The sequence below is a fragment of the Peromyscus californicus genome, unplaced genomic scaffold, assembly GCF_007827085.1.
Source record: "Peromyscus californicus insignis strain IS unplaced genomic scaffold, ASM782708v3 Scaffold_7__1_contigs__length_154581171, whole genome shotgun sequence".
Classification (NCBI taxonomy): Eukaryota; Metazoa; Chordata; class Mammalia; order Rodentia; family Cricetidae; genus Peromyscus; species Peromyscus californicus.
Window position 1 is genome coordinate 105,553,062 of NW_026294595.1, and position 20,373 is coordinate 105,573,434.

At 45.0% G+C, this 20,373-nt stretch overlaps 1 protein-coding gene across 3 annotated transcripts in view; it reads right to left on the minus strand.

Annotated features, from left to right (window-relative positions):
- The window catches only part of Dnaaf9 (dynein axonemal assembly factor 9), a 143,062-nt gene extending 123,971 nt beyond the window's left edge, over nucleotides 1-19,091 (minus strand). For 2 of the 3 annotated variants that reach the window (XM_052724534.1, XM_052724533.1), the window contains exons 1-3: nucleotides 18,917-19,091; nucleotides 3,122-3,201; nucleotides 1,931-2,050 (exon numbers count right to left, since the gene is read on the minus strand). In XM_052724534.1, coding sequence (XP_052580494.1) covers nucleotides 1,931-2,050; nucleotides 3,122-3,201; nucleotides 18,917-18,999 — 283 coding nt within the window. In that variant the 5' untranslated portion in view covers nucleotides 19,000-19,091. The remainder of the gene's footprint in view (nucleotides 1-1,930; nucleotides 2,051-3,121; nucleotides 3,202-18,916) is intronic. The other variant, XM_052724535.1, reaches the window with a different exon arrangement.
- Nucleotides 19,092-20,373: the final 1,282 nt, after the last annotated feature.

The following is a 20,373-nucleotide window of genomic DNA, read 5'->3' on the forward strand; positions in this document are numbered from 1 at the left end:
CTGTAATTTTGCTACTGTTATGAATAGTAAATATTTTTTGAAGACAGAGGTTTGCCAAAGGGTCGTGACCCACAGGTTGAGAACGACTGGTTTAGAGGCAAGAAAGGGAAGGGAAAATGTTGTAATTTTATTTTATTATTTTTTTCATAAGATAATTTTATTTTACTATCCAAAATTAAAAAGAACTGATGAGATGACAGCGGTGCCTCATGCGTCTAGCACCCAGGAGGCTGCGGACCTGAAGCCAGCCTGAGTACAGTGAGAGCAGACCTCAGACAAAAGATGAAGGGAGGAAGGAAGAGGGAGGAAGATTAATGTTAGTCTTCTTTTTCTGTACTCGGAACAGGAAGGACAGCTTTAATTAACTATATGGATAAACAGTATTAGGGACTTTACCATGGTAGAATTTTCAAAGACTCTACCACTCAGAACTATTGACAGTCAGATAATTCTTCATCATGTAATTGGGGATTTCTTATGCATTTTGAGATGTTTAGCAGCATCCCTGGCATCCACTAGAGGCCAGTAGTACCAGGGACCGAACCATGGCCACCAAAAATGTCTTCAGCCATTGCTAAATGTCCCCCAAGGGACAAACCTGCCCCCAGCTGAGAACCACTATGTTCAAGTGAGATCATCTGACATCAAATGCTTGCTTTCATGCCCTCCCCAGCTGCCTTGCAAAGGTGCCCTGTCTCTTGTCCAGTTTTACTTGTTTGCTGTACGGCTCCTGACTCATCCTGCAGACAATTTATAATGCTGAGTATATGATATCAGAGATGGCTCCTGGGCAACAGCCCACAGCAGCATCAACACACGCAGTGTCTCCAAGCCAGAGAAGGCAAACTGCAGGCAGAAAGCCCGCATTGTATTAAAGTCACACAAAAACAATTCCCAAAGACGGCTGGACAATAGGCCCTTGTTCCTCAGCTAATGATCCACATACAATCTTCTTCCTCACAAGAGCAGCTTACAAGAGCAACTCACTCATCCTTGCCTCAAAGCTCAAAGTGCTTTCACTGGGCAACAGCACACAATCTGACCCTTCAGTGAAAAGAAGCAGGGGCAATCCTAAGAAAAACTAGTACACTGCCAAGAGATAATGCCAAATGCTGATGTCTGCTTTTGGTCTCAAAGATGACTTAGTCAGTAAACGTATTCCGGAAACCGCTTGTTGATAGTCTGTTATGCAGTGTGTGATCAACAGAATATATTACTTAATAAGTCAATTAGGAAATGCATTTTTTCACTATTAAAAAGACAAAATCGTATCAGTTGTTAATCCTAGCTACATGGGAAGCTGAGGCCCGAGGGTTGCCAATTTCAAAACTATTAGGACACCACACATCATTCAAACAGTAAAACAAAATAAGGCAAGGATTTACTAGAGCACTGGACTATTTAAAATTCGACCACATTTTCCCATTAAAAGATCATGAATGGGGTGCTGGGTGTTTATCTTTAATCCTAGCACTAGGAAGGCAGAGGCAGGTAGATCTCAGAGTTCAAGGCCAGGCTGGTCTATACAGTGAGTTTCAAGCCATTTAAAGCTACATGAGACTCTTGTCTTCAATAAACAAACAACAAAAAAACAAAACCACAAAAACAGAAACAGAAACAAAAGATCATAAATTGGGGACTGGAGAGATGGCTTAGCAGTTAAAAGTACTTGCGACTCTTCCAGAGGACCTGGGTTTTATTCCAAACACCTGAATGATAGCTCACAACCATCAGTAACTCCAGTTCCAGGGGATCCAATGTCCTCTGCTGGCCTCTGAGGACACCAAGCACACATATGGTGCACATACATACATGCAAGCAAAACATACATACAATACATTAAAATTAAAACAATTATTTAAAAAGATTATGAATTAAGGATCCAAAGAAATAAACCACTCTACCATTTGCCAATATAACATAGACTTACCATCTAGAATTTCTTCAGAAAATCCCGTTTTCTCAAAATCAGTGGTGTTCTGACTGTATAAACCAAACAGAAGGTAATTTGCCAGCTCTCTGCAGCCTTCATTGTACCTGCTGTCAATCCCTGCAAGGCAAAGATGGCTGTCACTAGCTGTCACATACCATAGACCACAGTAAGCGCCAATGATTTACCCAGTTAGTAAAGCCCCTATGGCCAGAGGCAGTTCAAACAAGTTTTCAGCTAAAACTAAATAAACAACCCTCAAGAAAGAAACAGGCTGAAGCATAAGGCACCTTCCTTGGATCTCAAGATCTACATAGACGGGAGAAATTAAACAAAGATTACTAAGGCTGTTGATTTCTGAAAAGCATTTTTTTTTCTTTCAGTTTTTAGTTTACATGTATGGGTGTTTGGCCCACATGTATGTGTGTGTACCATGTATGCCTGGTACCCAATGAGGCCAGAAGAGCACCCTCTGTAATCCGTGAGATCCCCTAAAATTGGAACTACAGATAGTTGTGAGTCACCATGTAGGTCCTTTGGAAGAACATGAAGTGCTCTTAACTACTGAGCCACCTCCAACCACATAAAAAAGCAATTCTTAAGAGTGGAAAGAAGCAGAAAATATGGTCTTCTACTGATTTACTAAAGATCTTGGAATACTTTCAGTTAGCCCAAGAACAGATCTCAAAGAGATCTTTATGAAAAATGTGTGATCAAACAAGAGCAAGTTAAGGTGGTTTGAAGAAGAAGAAGAGGACAAGAAGGTGGAAAAATCAACACTAACCCTTCTTCTTCACAAGCGGGTGTAGTGTAGTGATATGTTCCTGCAGATGACCTCACTAAGGTTAGTCTAGAGAGGTTTGACCAGAGACAAAAGGAAATTAAATGACCCAGTTTTTACTACTGCCTCTCACTGTCTGAGGCATCCAGGACTACAGACTGGGCAGGATGGCAGGGGCAGGGGCATGCAGGGACTGTCTATATGATTTTTAAAAGGACGGGTTGCATACAGCAGGAGCTCCAAGAATGGTAGGAGCTCCTTAGGTCACTGACATCTCTCTTAATATAAAAGGAGCCGATTTCACTGGGATGAAAACTGGGAAGACACTAGCCTACGATGTACCTTACATGACAGCATTATTAGAATACAAACCACTGCTGCTGTGAGTCCCACCTTATCAGAGCACTGACCTAGGATGCAGAGAATCCCATCAGGTTGAGACTTGCTGCTCTGTGTCAGGATGCTCTGAACCTGGCGGAGTCGGCTGCAGCTGCAACAGAACACAGTTTCCTGAGTGAAGCAGTGCAGGAAAGTCCCTAAACGGCACACGCAAGAGGAATGGTTTTGTTAGGTATGGAAAGTGGCTCTAGTCTCTTTCATCAGAACCATACCCTTCTCTTCCACTTTCTGGACAAGATGATTATGTGTAAGTGGTCTAGACTATCTGGACTACTGATTATGAACTAGACTGTCAGTGGCTCTTGGGTTCAGTGAAGGATGACACCAAGGCCCCATTCACAATCAATCAGGAAATGATTCCAAGAATTTCCAATATCTTTTGACTTTTGCTGGTTCTGAAAGAAAAGTTTGCATGCTGACTCAGCCTAATTTTAGTCTTTATCAGTCTGTCTCAAAAGCAACAAACAAAAACAAAAATTGATATAAAAGGCTCAATAAACTAAGCTCCAATTCATCCACATGACTATCCTTACAGAGTCTCAGCACAGGAGAAACACTCAATTTCTAGAGAGCTATTACTTCTTTGGCAGAAGGACACTCCTTGCATCCAGGCAAAGTGTAAGGAGACGTGTATCTTAAACAATACAATCTCTATGGACACTACTGCCTTCCTATCTCCCTCAGTAACCCCAAAGATGAGGACCCAATGTTATGGTCAAGCCTGATCCTTCACCACCTCCAGGTCTAACCCCCCCACGCCCAATTAACATTTTTAAGTGTTAATTAATCATTAATCATTAATCATTAGGGATGCAAACTAAAATTACTCTGAGATTCCATTTTAACGGCTGTCATCAAGAAAACAAATGACAAGTGGTGACAAGCATGTGGGGAAACAGCCCCCTATCTACTAGTTGGTAGGGATATCTGTATGGTAGGGGTATAAACTGCACAGATGCTATGGGGAACGATGTGTGGAGGTTTCTCAAAAAGCTAGAATTAGAACTACCATATGGCCTAGCTATAACACTCCTGAGCATATACCCAAAGGACTTCACATCCTACAACAGAAATACTTGCACATCTATGTTTATTGCTGTCTATTCAAAATAGCTAGGAAATGCAATCAGTTTAGATGTCCATCAACTGATGGATTATGAAAATGTGAGACATATACACATCAGAATTTTATTCAGCTATAAAGAAAAATGAAATTAAAATTTCAGGAAAACAGATGGAGCTGGAAAATATTACAGTGAGATAATCTAAGCCCAGAAAGACACATACTGCATGTTCTCTATTATATGCAGTTCTAGCTTTGAGTTTTCTTTTCCTTTTAAAAATGTTAATTATGGCCGGGTGGTGGTGGCACATGCCTTTAATCCCAGCACTCGGGAGGCAGGGGCAGGCAGATCTCTGTGAGTTCGAGGCCAGCCTGGGCTACAGAGTGAGTTCCAGGAAAGGCGCAAAGCTACACAGAGAAACCCTGTCTCTGGAAAAGAAAACCTGTTAATTATGTGTGTATGCATGCAGGTGCCCACAGAGGTCAGAGGCATAGGATCCCCCTGGAGTTGAAGATAGTTGTGAACAACTCAATGGTGGTGCTGGGAACTGAACTCGGGCCCTCTGCAAGAGAGCCACTGCTCCAGGCCCTAGCCAGAAAGGGTGAGAGAAGGAGGGCAAGGAGCTTCAATTGAGGGAGGGGTGGAAGAAAACAGGAGCTATGAAGGAAGAGGGGGAAATATTGGCAGTTAAAGGTTTAAGTAGGTTGGAGATAGGGGTTTGAGGGAAAGGAAAGGAGTAGGGGTGGGTTAACCAAAACTAAGGATTTATAAAAAAAACCCTCATGGAAACCCACTAACTATGTCATTTTAAAATAAGACTTAAGGGGCTGGAGAAATGGCAGTATTTAAGAGCACTTGTTGCTCTTCCAGAGAACCAGAGTTCAGTTCCCAAGACCCAGGTCCAGAACCCAGCACACATTTTGGCAACTTACATCTGTTTGGAACTCCACTTCCAGGGGATCCAATGCCCTCTTCTGGCTTCCTGAGGCACTTGTACATACATGGCACACACACCCCCATCCCACCCCCACACAATATGACTTAAAATGAGTTGAATGGAGGCACCCTGCAAGGATGGACAATGCTGTTCCCAGAAGACATGGGCTATTAAATGAAAATTCCAGTACCAGGCACGGGATACTACCCTATAAGTTATTGATCAGGGAGGCTCCAGAGGCTCCCAAAACAAGACAGACTATTACCACTCCTCTTGGTTGCCCACCAGAAACAGAGAGTAAAGAGCTGGAGAGATGGCTCAGTATTAAGAGCACTGGCTGCTCTTCTGGGGATCTGGGTTCAATGCCCAGCACCCACATAGTGGCTCACAATCATCTATAACTCCAGTTCAGAGGATCTGACACACTGTTCTTGCCTCCATGAACACCAGGCACACATGTGACGCATAGAAATGCCTACAGACAAAACACACACATGGAAAATTTCAAAGACTATATTGCAGGCTGGGCATAGTGGTACAGGCCTTTAATTCCAGCACTTTGTAGGCAAAGGTAGGTATATTTCCATAAGTTCAGGGTTAGCTTGGTCTACATAGTGAGTTCCAGACTTACCAGGACTCACAGTGAGAGATTCTCATTCTCTCTCTCTGTAGAAAAAAAAAAAAAAACCAAACTACTGCAGAAGACATCACACATTTTCACTGCATGACAGAGAAACATATCTGGAACTGACTAGAGAATTCTCTCCTGGGATTAAAGGTGGCGCACACCTTTAATCCCAGCATTCGGAGAGGCAGAGGCAGGTAGATCTCTGTGAGTTCAAGGCCAGCCTGGACTACAGAGTAAGTTCCAGGAAAGGCACAAAGCTACACAGAGAAACCCTGTCTCAAACAACAACAACAACAACAAAAACCAAACCAAACAAACAAAAAAACGAGAATTCTCTCCCTGATGGTCAGCTTCCATAGTGCTGGAATGTGCTATACAGGCTGCTAGAGGAGAAAGACATCTGTGGTCATACCCAACACTGGACCCTGCAGGCTATAATAACGGTCTGCCAGGCAAGATGTGCCCACTGGTATAATAATGTCATGAATGTTATGGTTTCACTAACCAGCTTATGGTTGGATTTGAGGCCTGCAGCACAGAAGGAAATTCATAAACCCTTGGCTGGGGTGGTATTGGGAACTAGGGGAAAACTAGTACTACTGCTTTTTGAATGCATGTCGTCACTGAACTGCTTCCTAAATATTCACGTTCACTCTTACAGCCATGCTCCCCCAAATCTTGCTCAGAGAAGCTCCTTTCTGCAGTGGGTAGCGGTTACTGCAGAAGCTCCTTTCTGCAGTGGGTAGCCGTTACTGCAGAAGCTCCTTTCTGCAGTGGGTAGCGGTTCCTGCAGAAGCTCCCAACTGGTCAAATGCTGAGAGTAAAACAGGTGCCTGTGAGTTACTAAATGGGGCACTCATAGAACCCCACCACCACCCCAACAGGGCTTAGTGACCATCACAGAAGCAGAGGGAAAAAGACTAAGAGCTGGAGGACAGGGAGCGGGACTGTGAAGTGCTGTCTTCCAGACAGGACACAACCCCGGCCCTCATGAACTCACAGTGTGTGTGGATAACCGCAAGATCAAGCCAGCCAAATGTCTTTTTTTTTTTATTTTTTTCGAGACAGGGTTTCTCTGTGTAGCTTTGGTGCCTGTCCTGGAACTCACTCTGTAGACCAGGCTGGACGAACTCACAAAGATCCGCCTGCCTCTGCCTCCCGAGAGCCGGGATTAAAGGCGTGTGCCATCACCGCACGGTCAAATGTCTTGTATTTCTTTCTTTCTTTTTTTTCTTGAGACAAGGTTTCTCTGTGTAGCCCTAGCTGTCCTAGAACTTGCAGAGATCCACCTGTCTCTGTCTCCCAAGTGCTGGGATTAAAGGTGTGCACCACCACTGCCCAGATCCAGTCAAATTTCAACATGGCTGGGAAAAGGGCTCATGAGTCCCCATCCCTAGCTCAGGAGCTATTGGCAGTTGATGGCTGCTAGGGGAGAGAAAGTCATGTTTACCTGGGGATGTGGTTACCCAGCACAGTACAAAGTATCAATTCTCCTGAAATTAACATGCAGGTTTAACACAATTCCAATCAAATGCCAAGAATTTTATGGATACAGAAAGGTTTGTTCTAAAATATATGGAGGCGACAGAGTTCTAGGCCAGCCAGGGCTACACAGTGAGACCTGTTTCAAAAATAAAGAAAGAAATCCATGTGGTAGGCTTCGTGAGTATTCATCATACTATCCTTTCACTTCTTCCATAGTTTTATAATAAAAATAGAGGCTATGAGGAAAGAGTCGTATGGAATAACAAGATTTTAGAAGCAACAGTGTAGAAATGTCAAGATATTTTAATATGAAATAAGCTCCTTTCCCTAAAAGATGGCGCCTACCTGCCCCTGCATGTTTTCTATTTTAATGCAGGACTGATCTTGCAGTCACTTCCCCACCGGAAAGACTTTGCAAGTTGGATCTTTGGCCCATTTTCTATTCAGGCCAGTATGCTGACTGACTGCCAAGGTTACCAAGAGCCTTGGTTTACAAACTTATAACCAGCCGCTGACAAAAAGCATGACCAGATCATGTGACCAAGAAACAAAAAGTGTTTCCCTGGCAACTGCTGTTGAAAGCCAAGACAATACTGAAAATAGGAGATTTTTTTCCTACTTGTATCCTGTCCAGTCCAAGTAAAGTAGGAGCACATAAATGTAAAGGGTGTCTTTTTTCCTTAAGTAGAACATTTTCCTGATCAGTGTTTTTTATCAAATAGGTAAAACTAAATTCAGATTTTTCCACCTTTGCACATTTTCTTGCTTCTCAAATTTAATCTTTAACCAGAATATAGCCGACTTGTCACTGAACCATGAAGCATTTCAGTTACTTTTATTTACTTTTAACTAAAAGCAAAAAAAATCCCCAATGAGTTCAAAGAAAAGCACAGTCACTCTATCCCTACCCAGCACCCAGAATTAATCAGTCAACATCTAGGCATATCTGTGCTTTATTCATATTAGTGCTTTTTGAAACTATATGTGTAAAAATACTAGTTTTCTGTCCTTTCATATAGAAAATTTATATAAAACTAAAGTTTTCATTGATCCTTATAGCCAAAGGTCATATATATGATAGTTTGTTACATGTTGACATGAATACACCCCAAATTCCACAGTAACACTGCCATGTAGCTCACAGTACCTGAGCAAGGCTGGGACATCCTGGATAGGTCTGTGTTTGCTCACAACTTACAGAGTTTCACCTTTAGAAGTCATGTAGAAGACATGTAGTGGGTGTGCTGGCCAGTTTTATGTCAACTTAATATAAGCTAGAGTCATTGGAAAGGGAGGGAGCCTCAACTAAGAAAATACCCCCATAAGACCAGGCTGTAGGCAAGTATTTTCTTAATTAGTGATTGACGTGGGAGGGTCCAGCCCATTGTGGGTGAAACCAACCCTGGTCTGGTGGTCCTGAGGGTCATAAAAAAGCAGCTTATGGAGGAGCAAGCGAGTAAGCAGCACTCCTCCATGGCCTCTGCATCGGCTCCTGCCTCTACGTTCCTGCCCCTCATGAGTTCCTGTGCTGACTTCCTTCAAAAATGAACAGTGATGTGGAAGCAAAAGCCAAGTAAACCCATTCCTCGCCAAGCAGCTTTTAGTCATGGTGTTTCAACACAGCAACAGTAACGCTAATACAAACAAGGGTAAAGGCTCTTGCCACCAAACCTGGGTTTGATAGGCAGGACCCACAGGGTGAAAAAAAGCACAGATTCTCCCAAGTTGTCCTCTGACCACCATACACGCACCTGGAAAGCATGCCCCCACCCAACCAAATAAGTACGTAATAGATAAATGTAAAACAAAAACAAAAACAAAAAACCCACAAAACAACAACAAAAAACTCACGGAAAAGCTGAGGATACAGCTCAATGGTAGAACATTTGCCTGGCTCTGGGTACACTCCCTAGTGCGAAAATATTCATATTCTCTCACACCCCCCCCCCTCTCTCTCTCTCTCTCTCTCTCTCTCTCTCTCTCTCTCTCTCTCTCTCTCTCTCTCCAATGCTTCCAGACTGGTAATATAGTCCAATGGTGAAGCACTTATCTAATGTGTGACATCCTGGGTCCAATCTCTAAAAGAAGAAGGCTGCCTCCACACTATTATTTATTCCTGGGTTTTCCCTGGGTTTGGAAATAGTGTGGGCATGAGAGATGACAACTCAATTGTTACCAATGGGCACACAGCAGAGGACTGGCTCAAAAACAGGAGTGGAGCCCTTGGCATTCTCAGGTTCACAGTTGCTGGGCAAGCTCTTGGAGGGTGAAGAGAACCAGAGACTGCCATTATGGCTGCAGAAAGCACAGTGGCAGCAACCTGGCTATCAACTCCCAGCCAGTGTAGAGCAGACACCCGCAGAGAGCCAGCCTGCACTTGTGTTCTTGTGAGGAGCGCGTCACACGAGCAGAGACCTTCTTTCAAAGGCACAAGAAGCCCATGCAGGATCTCCTTCTACTCACTAGTTTCTCTATCACTTCACCACTTAAACTAGAAAAGATGCTGCAAGCTCTCTAAACCAGTGTCTCATGTGAAACGGCAGGAAAAAGACACTGAACGAAGGGCATGTCTTCCCGTTTTTGTTTTTCATGAAATTCTAATCAGTCAGCAGCCTTGGACAATCTTTCACACAGGTTTGGCTTTTTTTCTGGAAGCTTCAGTTCACAAGTGATACTGTTTGTGTATGCCCGGTGTGTGCAGGTGCCTGTGGAGGCCAGAAGAGAGCACCAGATCCCTTGGAGCTGGAGTTACAGGCATTTGTGACAAGCTGGCGTGGGTGCTGTATCCAAACTCTTTGCACGAACAGCAAGTCCCCACAGAGCCACCTCTCCAGGCCCTCAGTTCGCAGGTAAGCCTTTACTAGAAGTGTTCTGAAAACAGCAACAATATAGGAAATGACCGATTCTTTAATAAAATTACTGTTAGCTTAACTGACAGCAGTGTGGAGGGAAGTAAGTTGAACCTGGGAGGTCAATTAAAAGTCAGTGACAGGTGCACACCTGTAACCTCAGCAATTGGGAGGTATAGGTGGGAGGGTCAGGACTTCCAGGTCACCCTTGTGTTGTAAGACACTATTCCTGGGAAGACCAATAAATGTCTACTCATCCCAGATTTGGAACTTAGGATAGACCAAAGTAAGGGAACCATCCAAGTCCAAGTCGGTGAACCAGTGAGTTTTATTGGGGCTCCTGACAGGAGCAGAAATGACTCAAAGACAGCCCATCACCAAAGCTGTCAGTGTGGGCGCCAGCTCACACAAACTGGACACCTGGAGCTCACTGCACAGCCTGCAGGCAGCTCAGCAGGTCAGAGTGACTCGCTCTGGGAGCTCAGCTGCCCTGAGCCTTCTAGGCAGCTCTGGTGATCCCCATCTCTTCCAGGTGGACTGGCTGCTCTGAGAGATCAAATCATATTTAAAAGTAGAATAAATAATACTGCTGGGGACACAGCTCAATGGCAGAGTCCTTGCCTAGCAATCCCAAAGCCCTGGGATTAGTCTCAAGCATTGGTCTGACTGTCAGTGCCATTAAAAAGAAAGAAAGAAACAAACAAACATGGCATCTAGGTATGGACATATATGAATGTTCAATGAATAATTCTTTCAACTTTTCTGTACTTTTGAAATTCTTCATATCACAACGTTAGAGGGAACCACAGTAGGAATAGTAAAAGCCGCCATATATGAATTAACCTTAATTAATAGACTCAGGTCTTGATTAGAATGAGGCAGGGTGACGAGACCTGGCCTTTACCATAAAGCTCCTACCATTTACTTCCCTTGTCAAAATTAAGAACCTTGAAGGAAAGGCAGAGGCAGGCATGTGGCAAGGCCATAAATACCATTTCCACTGATGTCCTACACTGGTGATTGTTGTAGAATATTTAAGGTGAGTTACTTTTGTTTATGTTGCATTTGTTTAACTCTGTGAAGCTGTGTTACTGTGCCTGTCTAAAACACCTGATGGTCTAATAAAGAGCTGAAAGGCCAATAGCGAGGCAGGAGAGAGAAATAGGCGGGGCTGGCAGGCAGAAAGAAATAGGAGAAATCTGGGAAAGAGTAGAAGTAGCCAGAGAAGGAGGAGGACTTCAGGGGCCAGTCACCCAACTACACAGCAAGCCACGGAGTAAGACTTACAGAAGTAAGAGAACTGGAAACGCACAGAGGCAAAAGGTAGACAGGATAATTTAAGTTAAGGAAAGCTGGCAAGAAACAAACCAAGCTAAGGCTGGGCTTTCATAAGTCATAATAGGCCTCCGTGCGTGATTTATTTGGGAGCTGAGTGGCAGGTTCCCCAAAAGAGTAAAAAACACCAACAACAGGTGACAGGTAAGACAAAGTTAATACTGCTATTGTCATGATCAAACATGGTTAACCACTAACCATAAAATTACTCAAACTGATACACATATGGTATGACTAAAGAACATGCTACTGTCATGTAACTATGTGGTAATTTTACTTTTCTCCAGGTACCTCCACTGTGGTGGTTTGAATAAGAATAGCCCCCATAGACTCATGTATTTAAATGCTCAGGGAGTGGCACTCTTTGTTGGAGTTGGTATGGCCTTGTGAGAGGAAGTGTGTCACTGGTGTGGATCTTGGGGTTTCAAATGCTCAAGCCAGGTCCCGTGTCTCTTCTCTTCCTGCTGCCTGAGGATTTGGATGTAGAACTATAAGCTACCTCTCCAAGCACCATGTCTTCCTGTGTGCCAGCATGCTTCCTACCATGATGACTGGACTAAACTAATGCTTTTCTTAATTAGAATTGCTGTGGTCATGGTGTCTCTTCACAGCAACAGAACACTGACTAAGACACCACCTCCACACAGCCACAACATTCCAGTGCAATATAATCCTCACTCTACATAGTTATCTCACAGCGGGAGAATCAAAGAGCTGTTGACAGTACTCATTTTCCCTTTCATTAAGAATACACCCATTTTACCTAGGTTAGCAACAGGTCTGGGAAAACTCTTGTAAGGGAACTGACTCAACTAAGAGGACTACTCCTCCTTCCCTCCTCTTACCATGAAGACTTCCCGCTAATGTCACCAAACAAAGCACAGAAGCAGCCTGGCTCCTTGATAACTTTACACCAGAAAAGGCCTATCCTCCTCTGGAGGATATCTTTTGCAACAGAGAATAAATGCTCAAGTCATTTTTGCTAAGAGTCTCTTACTAGCTACTGAATGTAGTTCCTGATAGACCACCTGATTTAAAATGGTTAAAAACTAATGCTCAACTCAAACATGTCTATACAAATTTCATGAATTTGTATTAATAAATGGTAAATTCAGTCAGGCAGTGATGGTGCACACCTTTAATCCCAGCACTCAGGGGAACAGGCAGGAAGATCTCTGTGAGTTCGAGGCCAGTCTGGTCTACAGAGTGAGTTCCAGGACAGTTAGGGCTACAGAGAAACCTTGTCTTGAAAAACCAAACCAAAACAACAACAAGATGCTAAATTCAAGAATTCCATAAAATGAGTCATCGCCAACAGAAAATGCTATCCAGAGGTCTGCTCACTGTATTCTGATATTTTCCACGCTGTTCCTTCTTCTCTTTGGCTGACTGTGAGCACGTCTCTCGCTTCCTGCTCTTTGTAAAATCAGTTCCACAAGTATTCATTCAAGAAGCACCTACAATTATCCCCCTCACATCTTTAACTGCTTTATCGAATTCAAATGTAATGTGGAATCCTAGATTAGATCTTAGAATAGAGAAAGTTCATTTGGGGAAATAAAGTCTAGAGTACTAAACTCCAGGTAAATGAAAGTTTACTAATTAAACTAAAGTGTTACACCAACACTGATGCCTTCATTGCAATAAATGCACCATGGTTCTGTTCTGCAGTTCATCTATAAATCTAACATTATTTCAAAATTGAAGTTTTTTAAAAGCATCCTAAGGGCCCAATGAGATGACTCAGTGGGTAAAGGTACTAGCCGCTAAGTCTGACAAGCTGAGCCAGAGTCCCCAAGCTCCATACGGTGGAAGGAGAGCACCTACTCCCTCAAGGTGTTCCCTGATTGCCATACCATAAACACCAACATGTACACACACACACACACACACACACACACACACACACACACACACTGAAAAATGTTAGAATATTGAGTAAAACAAGATGTGGTGGCACACACCTTCAATCCCAACACCCCAGCCACAGAGGTAAGTGGATCTATCTCTGTGAGTTTGAAACCAGTCTGGTCTGCAAAGCAAGTTCCAGGTCAGCCAAGGCTACATAGTGATGCCCTGTCTCAGAAATAAATAAAAATAACAAATAAACTGCCTTTTCTTCAAACTAGGGCTTTAAATCAAAGGTACCAGTTTTATATACTCAAACTATAATGCCTTATTCTTTTATTTTTTTTATTTTGGTTTTTGTTTTTTTTGTTTTTGTTTTGTTTTGTTTTGTTTCTCAAGACAGCGTTTCTCTGTGTAGCTTTGGAGCTTGTCCTGGATCTCGCTCTGTAGACCAGGTTGGCCTCGAACTCACAGAGATCCGCCTGGCTCTGCCTCCCGAGTGCTGGGATTAAAGGCGTGCGCCGCCTCCGCCCGGCCCCTTATTCTTATTTTGACTTTTTTCTATTGCCGTATTCACTTATTTGTGTGTGCTGTATACTGCAGATGCTGGCATGAATATCTCATGGTGTGTGTGCATGCAGGTGAGGAACTGGGTTCCTCTGTCCACCATGTGGGTTCTAGGGATCCAACTCAGGTCCTCAGGCTTGGTGGCAAGCACCTTTGTTGCTGAGCTCTCTCTCCAGACCCTTTGAAAATAAATTTCAGGACAAAACCAACAGTTTAGGTTGTGTAACATCTCTCATATTTGACCCCTGTAGAGAAGAGCACCAAAGCTAGGCGACACTGTGCACTAGGGATGTCACAGAACTAAAGACACCCAGCAAGCACACTGTCACCCCAGACCTAAGTGCAAAGGCAAACAGTGAGGACGCTACCTCTGGGCAGAAGCAAAGCTACAAACAAACAGTTGTGCTTCCCCTAGAATCACACTAAGCCCTCCCAGCCAGAATCCAAGCAGCTGTTTGAGGATTTTTGAAGGGTTTTTGTTGTTACTTGTTACCTCAGCCAGGGTCTGAGGTAGCCCAGAGTGACCTTGAACTGAATATACAACCCAAGTTCTTGAACCTCTGAGGTTCCTAAAAGAGACTTTTCTGCAAAAAAAAAATTTTGAAGTAGGACAGTATATTTCAGCAAGATCTCCACTAATTCCTTAGTATTAGTTGAGATAAGTTAGGTTATACTTTGGTTAAGGAAAAATTCTAGGGCCAGAGAGATGGTTCAGTGGGTAAAGGTGTTTGCTGCTAAGCCTTGTCGACCTGAGTTCAATCCCAGGGACCTAAGGATCTACACAGTAGGATACTCCAGATAAGCTGTTCTCGGATCTACACACACACACACACACACACACACACACACACACACACACACGTAATTTCTTAAAAAAAAATTTTGAAGAGGGGCAATGGTGGCACACACCATCTCTGTGAGTTTACAGCCAGCCTGGTCTACAAAGCAAGTTCTAAGACAGCCAGGACTGTTACACAGAGAAACCTGTTCTCAAAAAAACAAAACAAAACAGAACTTTTTTTTTTTTTAAGACAAAGTCTCATTACACAGCCCTCACTGGTCTGAAACATGCTATATAGACCAGGCTGGTCCCAAAATCATAGAGATCTGCCTGCCTCTGTCTCCCAAATGCTGGGTTTAAAGGAGTATATCAACCACCCTAGGCCAAAAAATTTTTTATTCAGGCTGGAGAGATGGCTTAGCAGTTAAGAACGCTTGATGCTCTTGCAGGGGACTTCGGCTTGATTCTCAGCACCAACATGGTGGTTCAGAACCATTTCAGTTCAGAACTGAACTCAAGTTTCAGGGGATCCAATGCCCTCCTTCGACCTCTGCAGACACCACCAAGCATGCATATGGTGCATGGACATACACAGGCAGGCAAAACATTAACACATAAAATTTTTAAAAAATCTAATAAAGGGGTTGGAGAGATGACTCAGTGGTTAAGAACACTGACTGCTCTTCCAGAGGATCTGGGTTCAATTCTCACCACCCACATGTCAGCTCACAAATGGCTGTAATTCCAGTTCCAGGGGATCCAACACCCACGGCAAAACACCAATGCACATAGAATAAAAATAAATTAATTAAAAAATCTAATAAAAAATTAAAAATATTTTTTTTAAAATTCCCAAACCCCAGTGATATTTAACTTCTTTCTCATGCTCACTCTGGATCCCAAAGTGATGGAGGAGCGGCCATTTGGAGCAATAACAGCCACCACAGCAGAAGGAAAGAGAGTAACAAATTACACTGTGGAAGCTCTTACTGAAAAGGACTACAGTGTTATTTTTATGCACATTTCACTAACCAAGAGCTAAGAGCTGAGAACTCAAGCCAATTTGGAAGGGGAGAACAACTCTAATTCTACATGCTTGGGGGACAGAAACCAAAATTATCTTACAGACAGCATGATGACTATCATGATCTTAGAAAAGAGGCTCTAATTCTGAGGAACAATATTTTCACTTCTGGTCTCCATTCCCCATCTGTGAGAACGGGCTCTCTTATAGAAGAGAACCATGCACTCCTAAGTGCTATCTATGACCCCTAGGAATGTGACTTCACTAGTTAAGCCAGCCTCTTTCATCACTTGGGAAAGAGAGGGAGAGAGCAACAAAGAAACCAAACTCGAAGAAAGAAACCAAATGCAGCTGCCAAAAAAGTGTCGAGATGAAACTTGATAGAAACCCTCAAAACGTCAAGAGTCAAGGGGAAAGCCAGGCATGGTGCAAAGGCCTGAAATCTCGGCACTTAGGAGGCTGAGGCAGGAGGATCAACCAAGTTCAAAGCCAGCCTGAGCAACAGAATAAGACTTAATTCAGAAACACTAGGGAAAATAAGGAAATAAGAAAAGCATGTTTAACTACAGGGAGGTGGAGAAATAAGGGGACCCTTCACCAAAATTTCTTTACCAAAGGCCAGATGTTAAACTATGCACTGTCTGAAGTCAAGTTTCAGTCAAACCACTTTATGCAAAGTTCAGTTTAGGTATGATTAATAAAGTCAGCCAACGTGTGTGCATTTTTAAATACGCATGTATGTGTGTATGTTCGTCTGTGTGAGTGTTCGTCTGTGTGAGTGTTCATCTGTGTGAGTGTATGCTGCATGCCTGCCAGTGCCTGTGAGTGTCCAAGTCTTGCCATCAAGACTGATGACATGAGTGGGATCCGAGACCAGCATGATGGAAGGAAAGAATCAACTCCGAAAAGTTGTCCCCCGACTGCCACATGTGCTGTCACACTTACACACACACACACACACACACACACACACACACACACACACACACACATATCTTTGGTTAAGCAAATAAAAATGTGAAGCTGGAAAGGTGATGGCCCACCCATTAAGAACACGTACTGCTCTTGTAGAGAACCTGAGATGAAGTCCTAGCACCCATGTCTGGCAACTTACAACTGCCTGTAACTCCAGTTCCAGGAGATCCAACACTTTTACTCACTGGGCACCTGCACTCACCTGCACATTCCCACAGACAAACACAGTATACTCATCCTTAAAAATAAACCTAAACTGAAATATTTTAAAATGCAATTATTTTAAAAATTCAAATAAAGGTTACTGAGCTTGTCATGGGGATACAGTTCAGAGGAAGAGCACTTGGCTGCCATTTACAAGGCCCCGGGTTTCATCTCCAGCACCACACCAAACAAACGTGGCACTTGGACACTCACAGACAGGCATGCACCCCTTCAGACAGCCTAGATTTATTGGATGGGTGCTCCAAGGTTAAAAGCATCCTGTTCAATATGCATACAACATTCAAACACTTTCAAACAGTGAGACTATCTGGCAGAAGCACCGAGAGAGAGTGGAGACTGTGTCCATAAGCAGCTAACCACTACACACTGCGAAGAATTCTTGAGGGGCAGAGAAATTCACAGTGTCAAAGTGGAAGCAAACCAGGACTCCTGAATGCATTGTTTCATTACTATCTAATCGCTTCCTTCTTCTTTCATGTCTTAAGTCATCCAATAAACACACTGCCAGAATGTGTGAAGGAATCCTGGGATATCAAAGGAGAGAATTAGTTTTGGGACTTGCAGAATGGCTCCGTGGGTAAAGGCACTTGCTGCCAAGCCTGAGTGAGTCCAATCCTGGAGACTCATAGGAGGAAGAGGAGAAAAGACTCCAGGCAAGTTGTCCTCTCACCTTCATACTCTCACTGTGGCATGCACCAGACACACAGACACACAGACACACAGACACACGAAAAGAAATGGAATTTAAAAATAAAAAGTTTTTTACTCTTCATAGATTTGATCCAATTAAAACAAACAACACCCCCTAAATAAAAAATAACAATAAAAAAAAACTCTACAGAAAACAAGGCTGGATGTGATACAGCACTTGTCTAGCGTAAGCAATGCCCTGGGATCTGACCCTCAACACTGGAGGGGAACGCTCATACATGCACACAGAACATTAAAATACCCAAACAAGAACACAGAAAAAGCAGGTCAGGCATGGTGGCACAAGCCTTTAATGCCAACATTCGGGAGGCAGAGGCAGGTGGGCCAGCCTGGTCTACAGAGTGAAGGAAGGCCCGCCTCAATTAAAAAAAAAAAAGGCAGAATATAGGAAAAGCCATTCTAACATATTAGTTGACAACCCCCTTTCAAGGGGACAATAACATGTTTGCTTTGCCAAATGGCTGCAAGTACGCACACAAAAAGCCTCTTCTAGTTTAATGACAGCTTAGCAGAGCCCAAACCTCAGCGACTCTCCCTTCCCTTTCTTATAGGTCCTACTGCAACACCTCCACCACGCCAACCTCCACGTTTCGCTGGCAGCCAGCCCCATACCAGCTCGGTCACAAACAATGCCCAGACTATCAAGGTCAGCCCCAAAGACAGAAAGCAGAAATCGGAAACAGATCTTCCGTACAGAAAAGGGCAGGACGGCCCTCCCTAATATCAACTCCCCTCCCCATACACCGGCACTCCTGGGGCACTCCTGGATTCTATCAGGGACCTGGTGTCAGCCGCTTTGGTGGGGGGGGGGGGGGGGGGAGGGGTCCCGAGCCTTCTTTCCCTATCCATCCAGGCTTTTTTTTTTCCCCTCCTGCGCCCCCAATGACCTTCACGTCCCTGCAACGGGCGCTCCCCAGGGTGGAGGGGGCATGGGATGCAGTAGCCAGGGACAGGTGAGGGGAGACGCTGCCGATGTGCATGCAGGGAGCCGGGAACTCTATCACCGAGCTGCGGTCTGGGGTAAAGGCTCTGGACACCTAGGAGCACAGGGGGTCCTGCGGCAGAGTTCCTGGGGCGCCACTCGCGTGAAGACAGGGCCTCTAGCGGTGGGCTGTCTGTGGGAAAGCTTCCAGGGGAGACCAGTCCGTGGGGTGGGGATGTCACAATGGGGTCTTCCCAGGAACCGCGGTGGGGTGTCGAGCCACAGCCACAGCACGGTCCCTCCGGAAGGCCGCCGTCCCCCGGCAAACGTTCTTCAGGGAGCCGTTTCAAACAATCCTCCGCAAGGAAGCCATATCAGACCACGCCCTGCCGCCCGAGGCGTAGCCGCTGCACGGCGCATCCCCGGCCACCCTCGGCGGCTTCGACCCGGCGTACCTGACGGAGGCCGCCCCACGGCCAGCGGTGCCAGCGAAGCGCGCGCGGGGCAGCCTCGGCTGCTGTGGGGCGAACGAGTCCATGGAGGCTGGCTGCGGAGGACCACGGGGCCGCGGAGGGTCGCTGGGGCCGGCACCGCAGCGGGCTAGCGGCAGGGCGGAGCGAGGGCGCGCCGAGGGGGCGGGGCAGGCGCGCGCGGGCACGTGGGGGGGGGCGGGGCGCGAGCGCGCGCAGCCGGGGCCGTCCGGGAGCGTCGGGCAGAACGCTTGGACGTGCCGCTTCTGGTCCAGACCGATGCGGGGCGCGGGGCGCGGGCCGCAGGACGCGGGTTCCAGGACCACACACTTCCGAGCCCTATCAGGTCGTGCAGCGTCCCGGGGATTCAGTGGGAACCGCAGCCATATTCGCGGACGCGCCCGGGGCGGGGACTCGCACCAGCTCCGCCCCTCCTCGCCCGGCGGTGCTGGGGTACTTCAGGTCTGTCGGGACCTGGCATTTTATCCCTGGGTCTTTTGAACACCTAGCTTCCTGTCTGCAGTTGCCTGCTTCTCGTCAGTTGCACACCCACCTTTGAAACATTCGGCCCCTTAGCGATGCGTCCTGTTCAGGGCACTGGCGTCAGAGGGCTCACAGTATCCCAGGAGATCCCTCCCTGTGCAGTTCAGATCCTAGTTAGAATTGTTTCCAGCTGCGGTCAGTGGACCAGAAAGTCTCACAGAGCCCAGGTCTCTTCCTGAATAAAGTGGAGGGATGCCCACATCCTTCATCTACAGGGCCTATTTAATGATTACGTCCAGCCCGTGTCCTGAATTCATCTTGTCATAGTAAATTTTAACAACCCGGGACTTTTTCCTGCCACAGTGATCAGCGTTTGAATCATTTATAAATAGTGCTGGCTGAAAAAATAAAACCCTCGTTCCGCTCATAAAGATTTTAACAATCCCCAACGTGTCTCCTGCAGGTTTAACGGAAAGATCAAAATAAGAGGGAAATAAAAGTATTTTTATATTAAAAAAAAGAAAAGAAAATTTGCCTCCAGACCCAAATCGTGAACGTGTAACCATTGTTTAAAGGTAACCAACACAGTCTCTGAAAAATCAGCCAATCAGAGACAGCCTCTCTTCAGGGGCTTCCAAATCAGCCAGTTATCAACAGCTTCTGAAAGCCAGCTAATCATTAACAGTAGCCCAATCAGCAGCTCAATGACTGGGCTCCGGAATGAAAGAGCGGTTCTCAGCCGCTTTGTTCCACAGACCGCAGTAACAGCCTTTAGTCTGTAAATTGCTAAACGGTCAATTTATTGAAACACCACAACCCCCTACAGACCCAAACGCTATATACATCTTTGGCTTTGTTCAGAGTCTGCTTTGAGAAATCAGCTTTCCTTTGCAAGCAAATGTGATATTCACCCCGCCCCCTTTGATAGGTTTTATGTAGCCTAGGCTGGCCTTGAACCA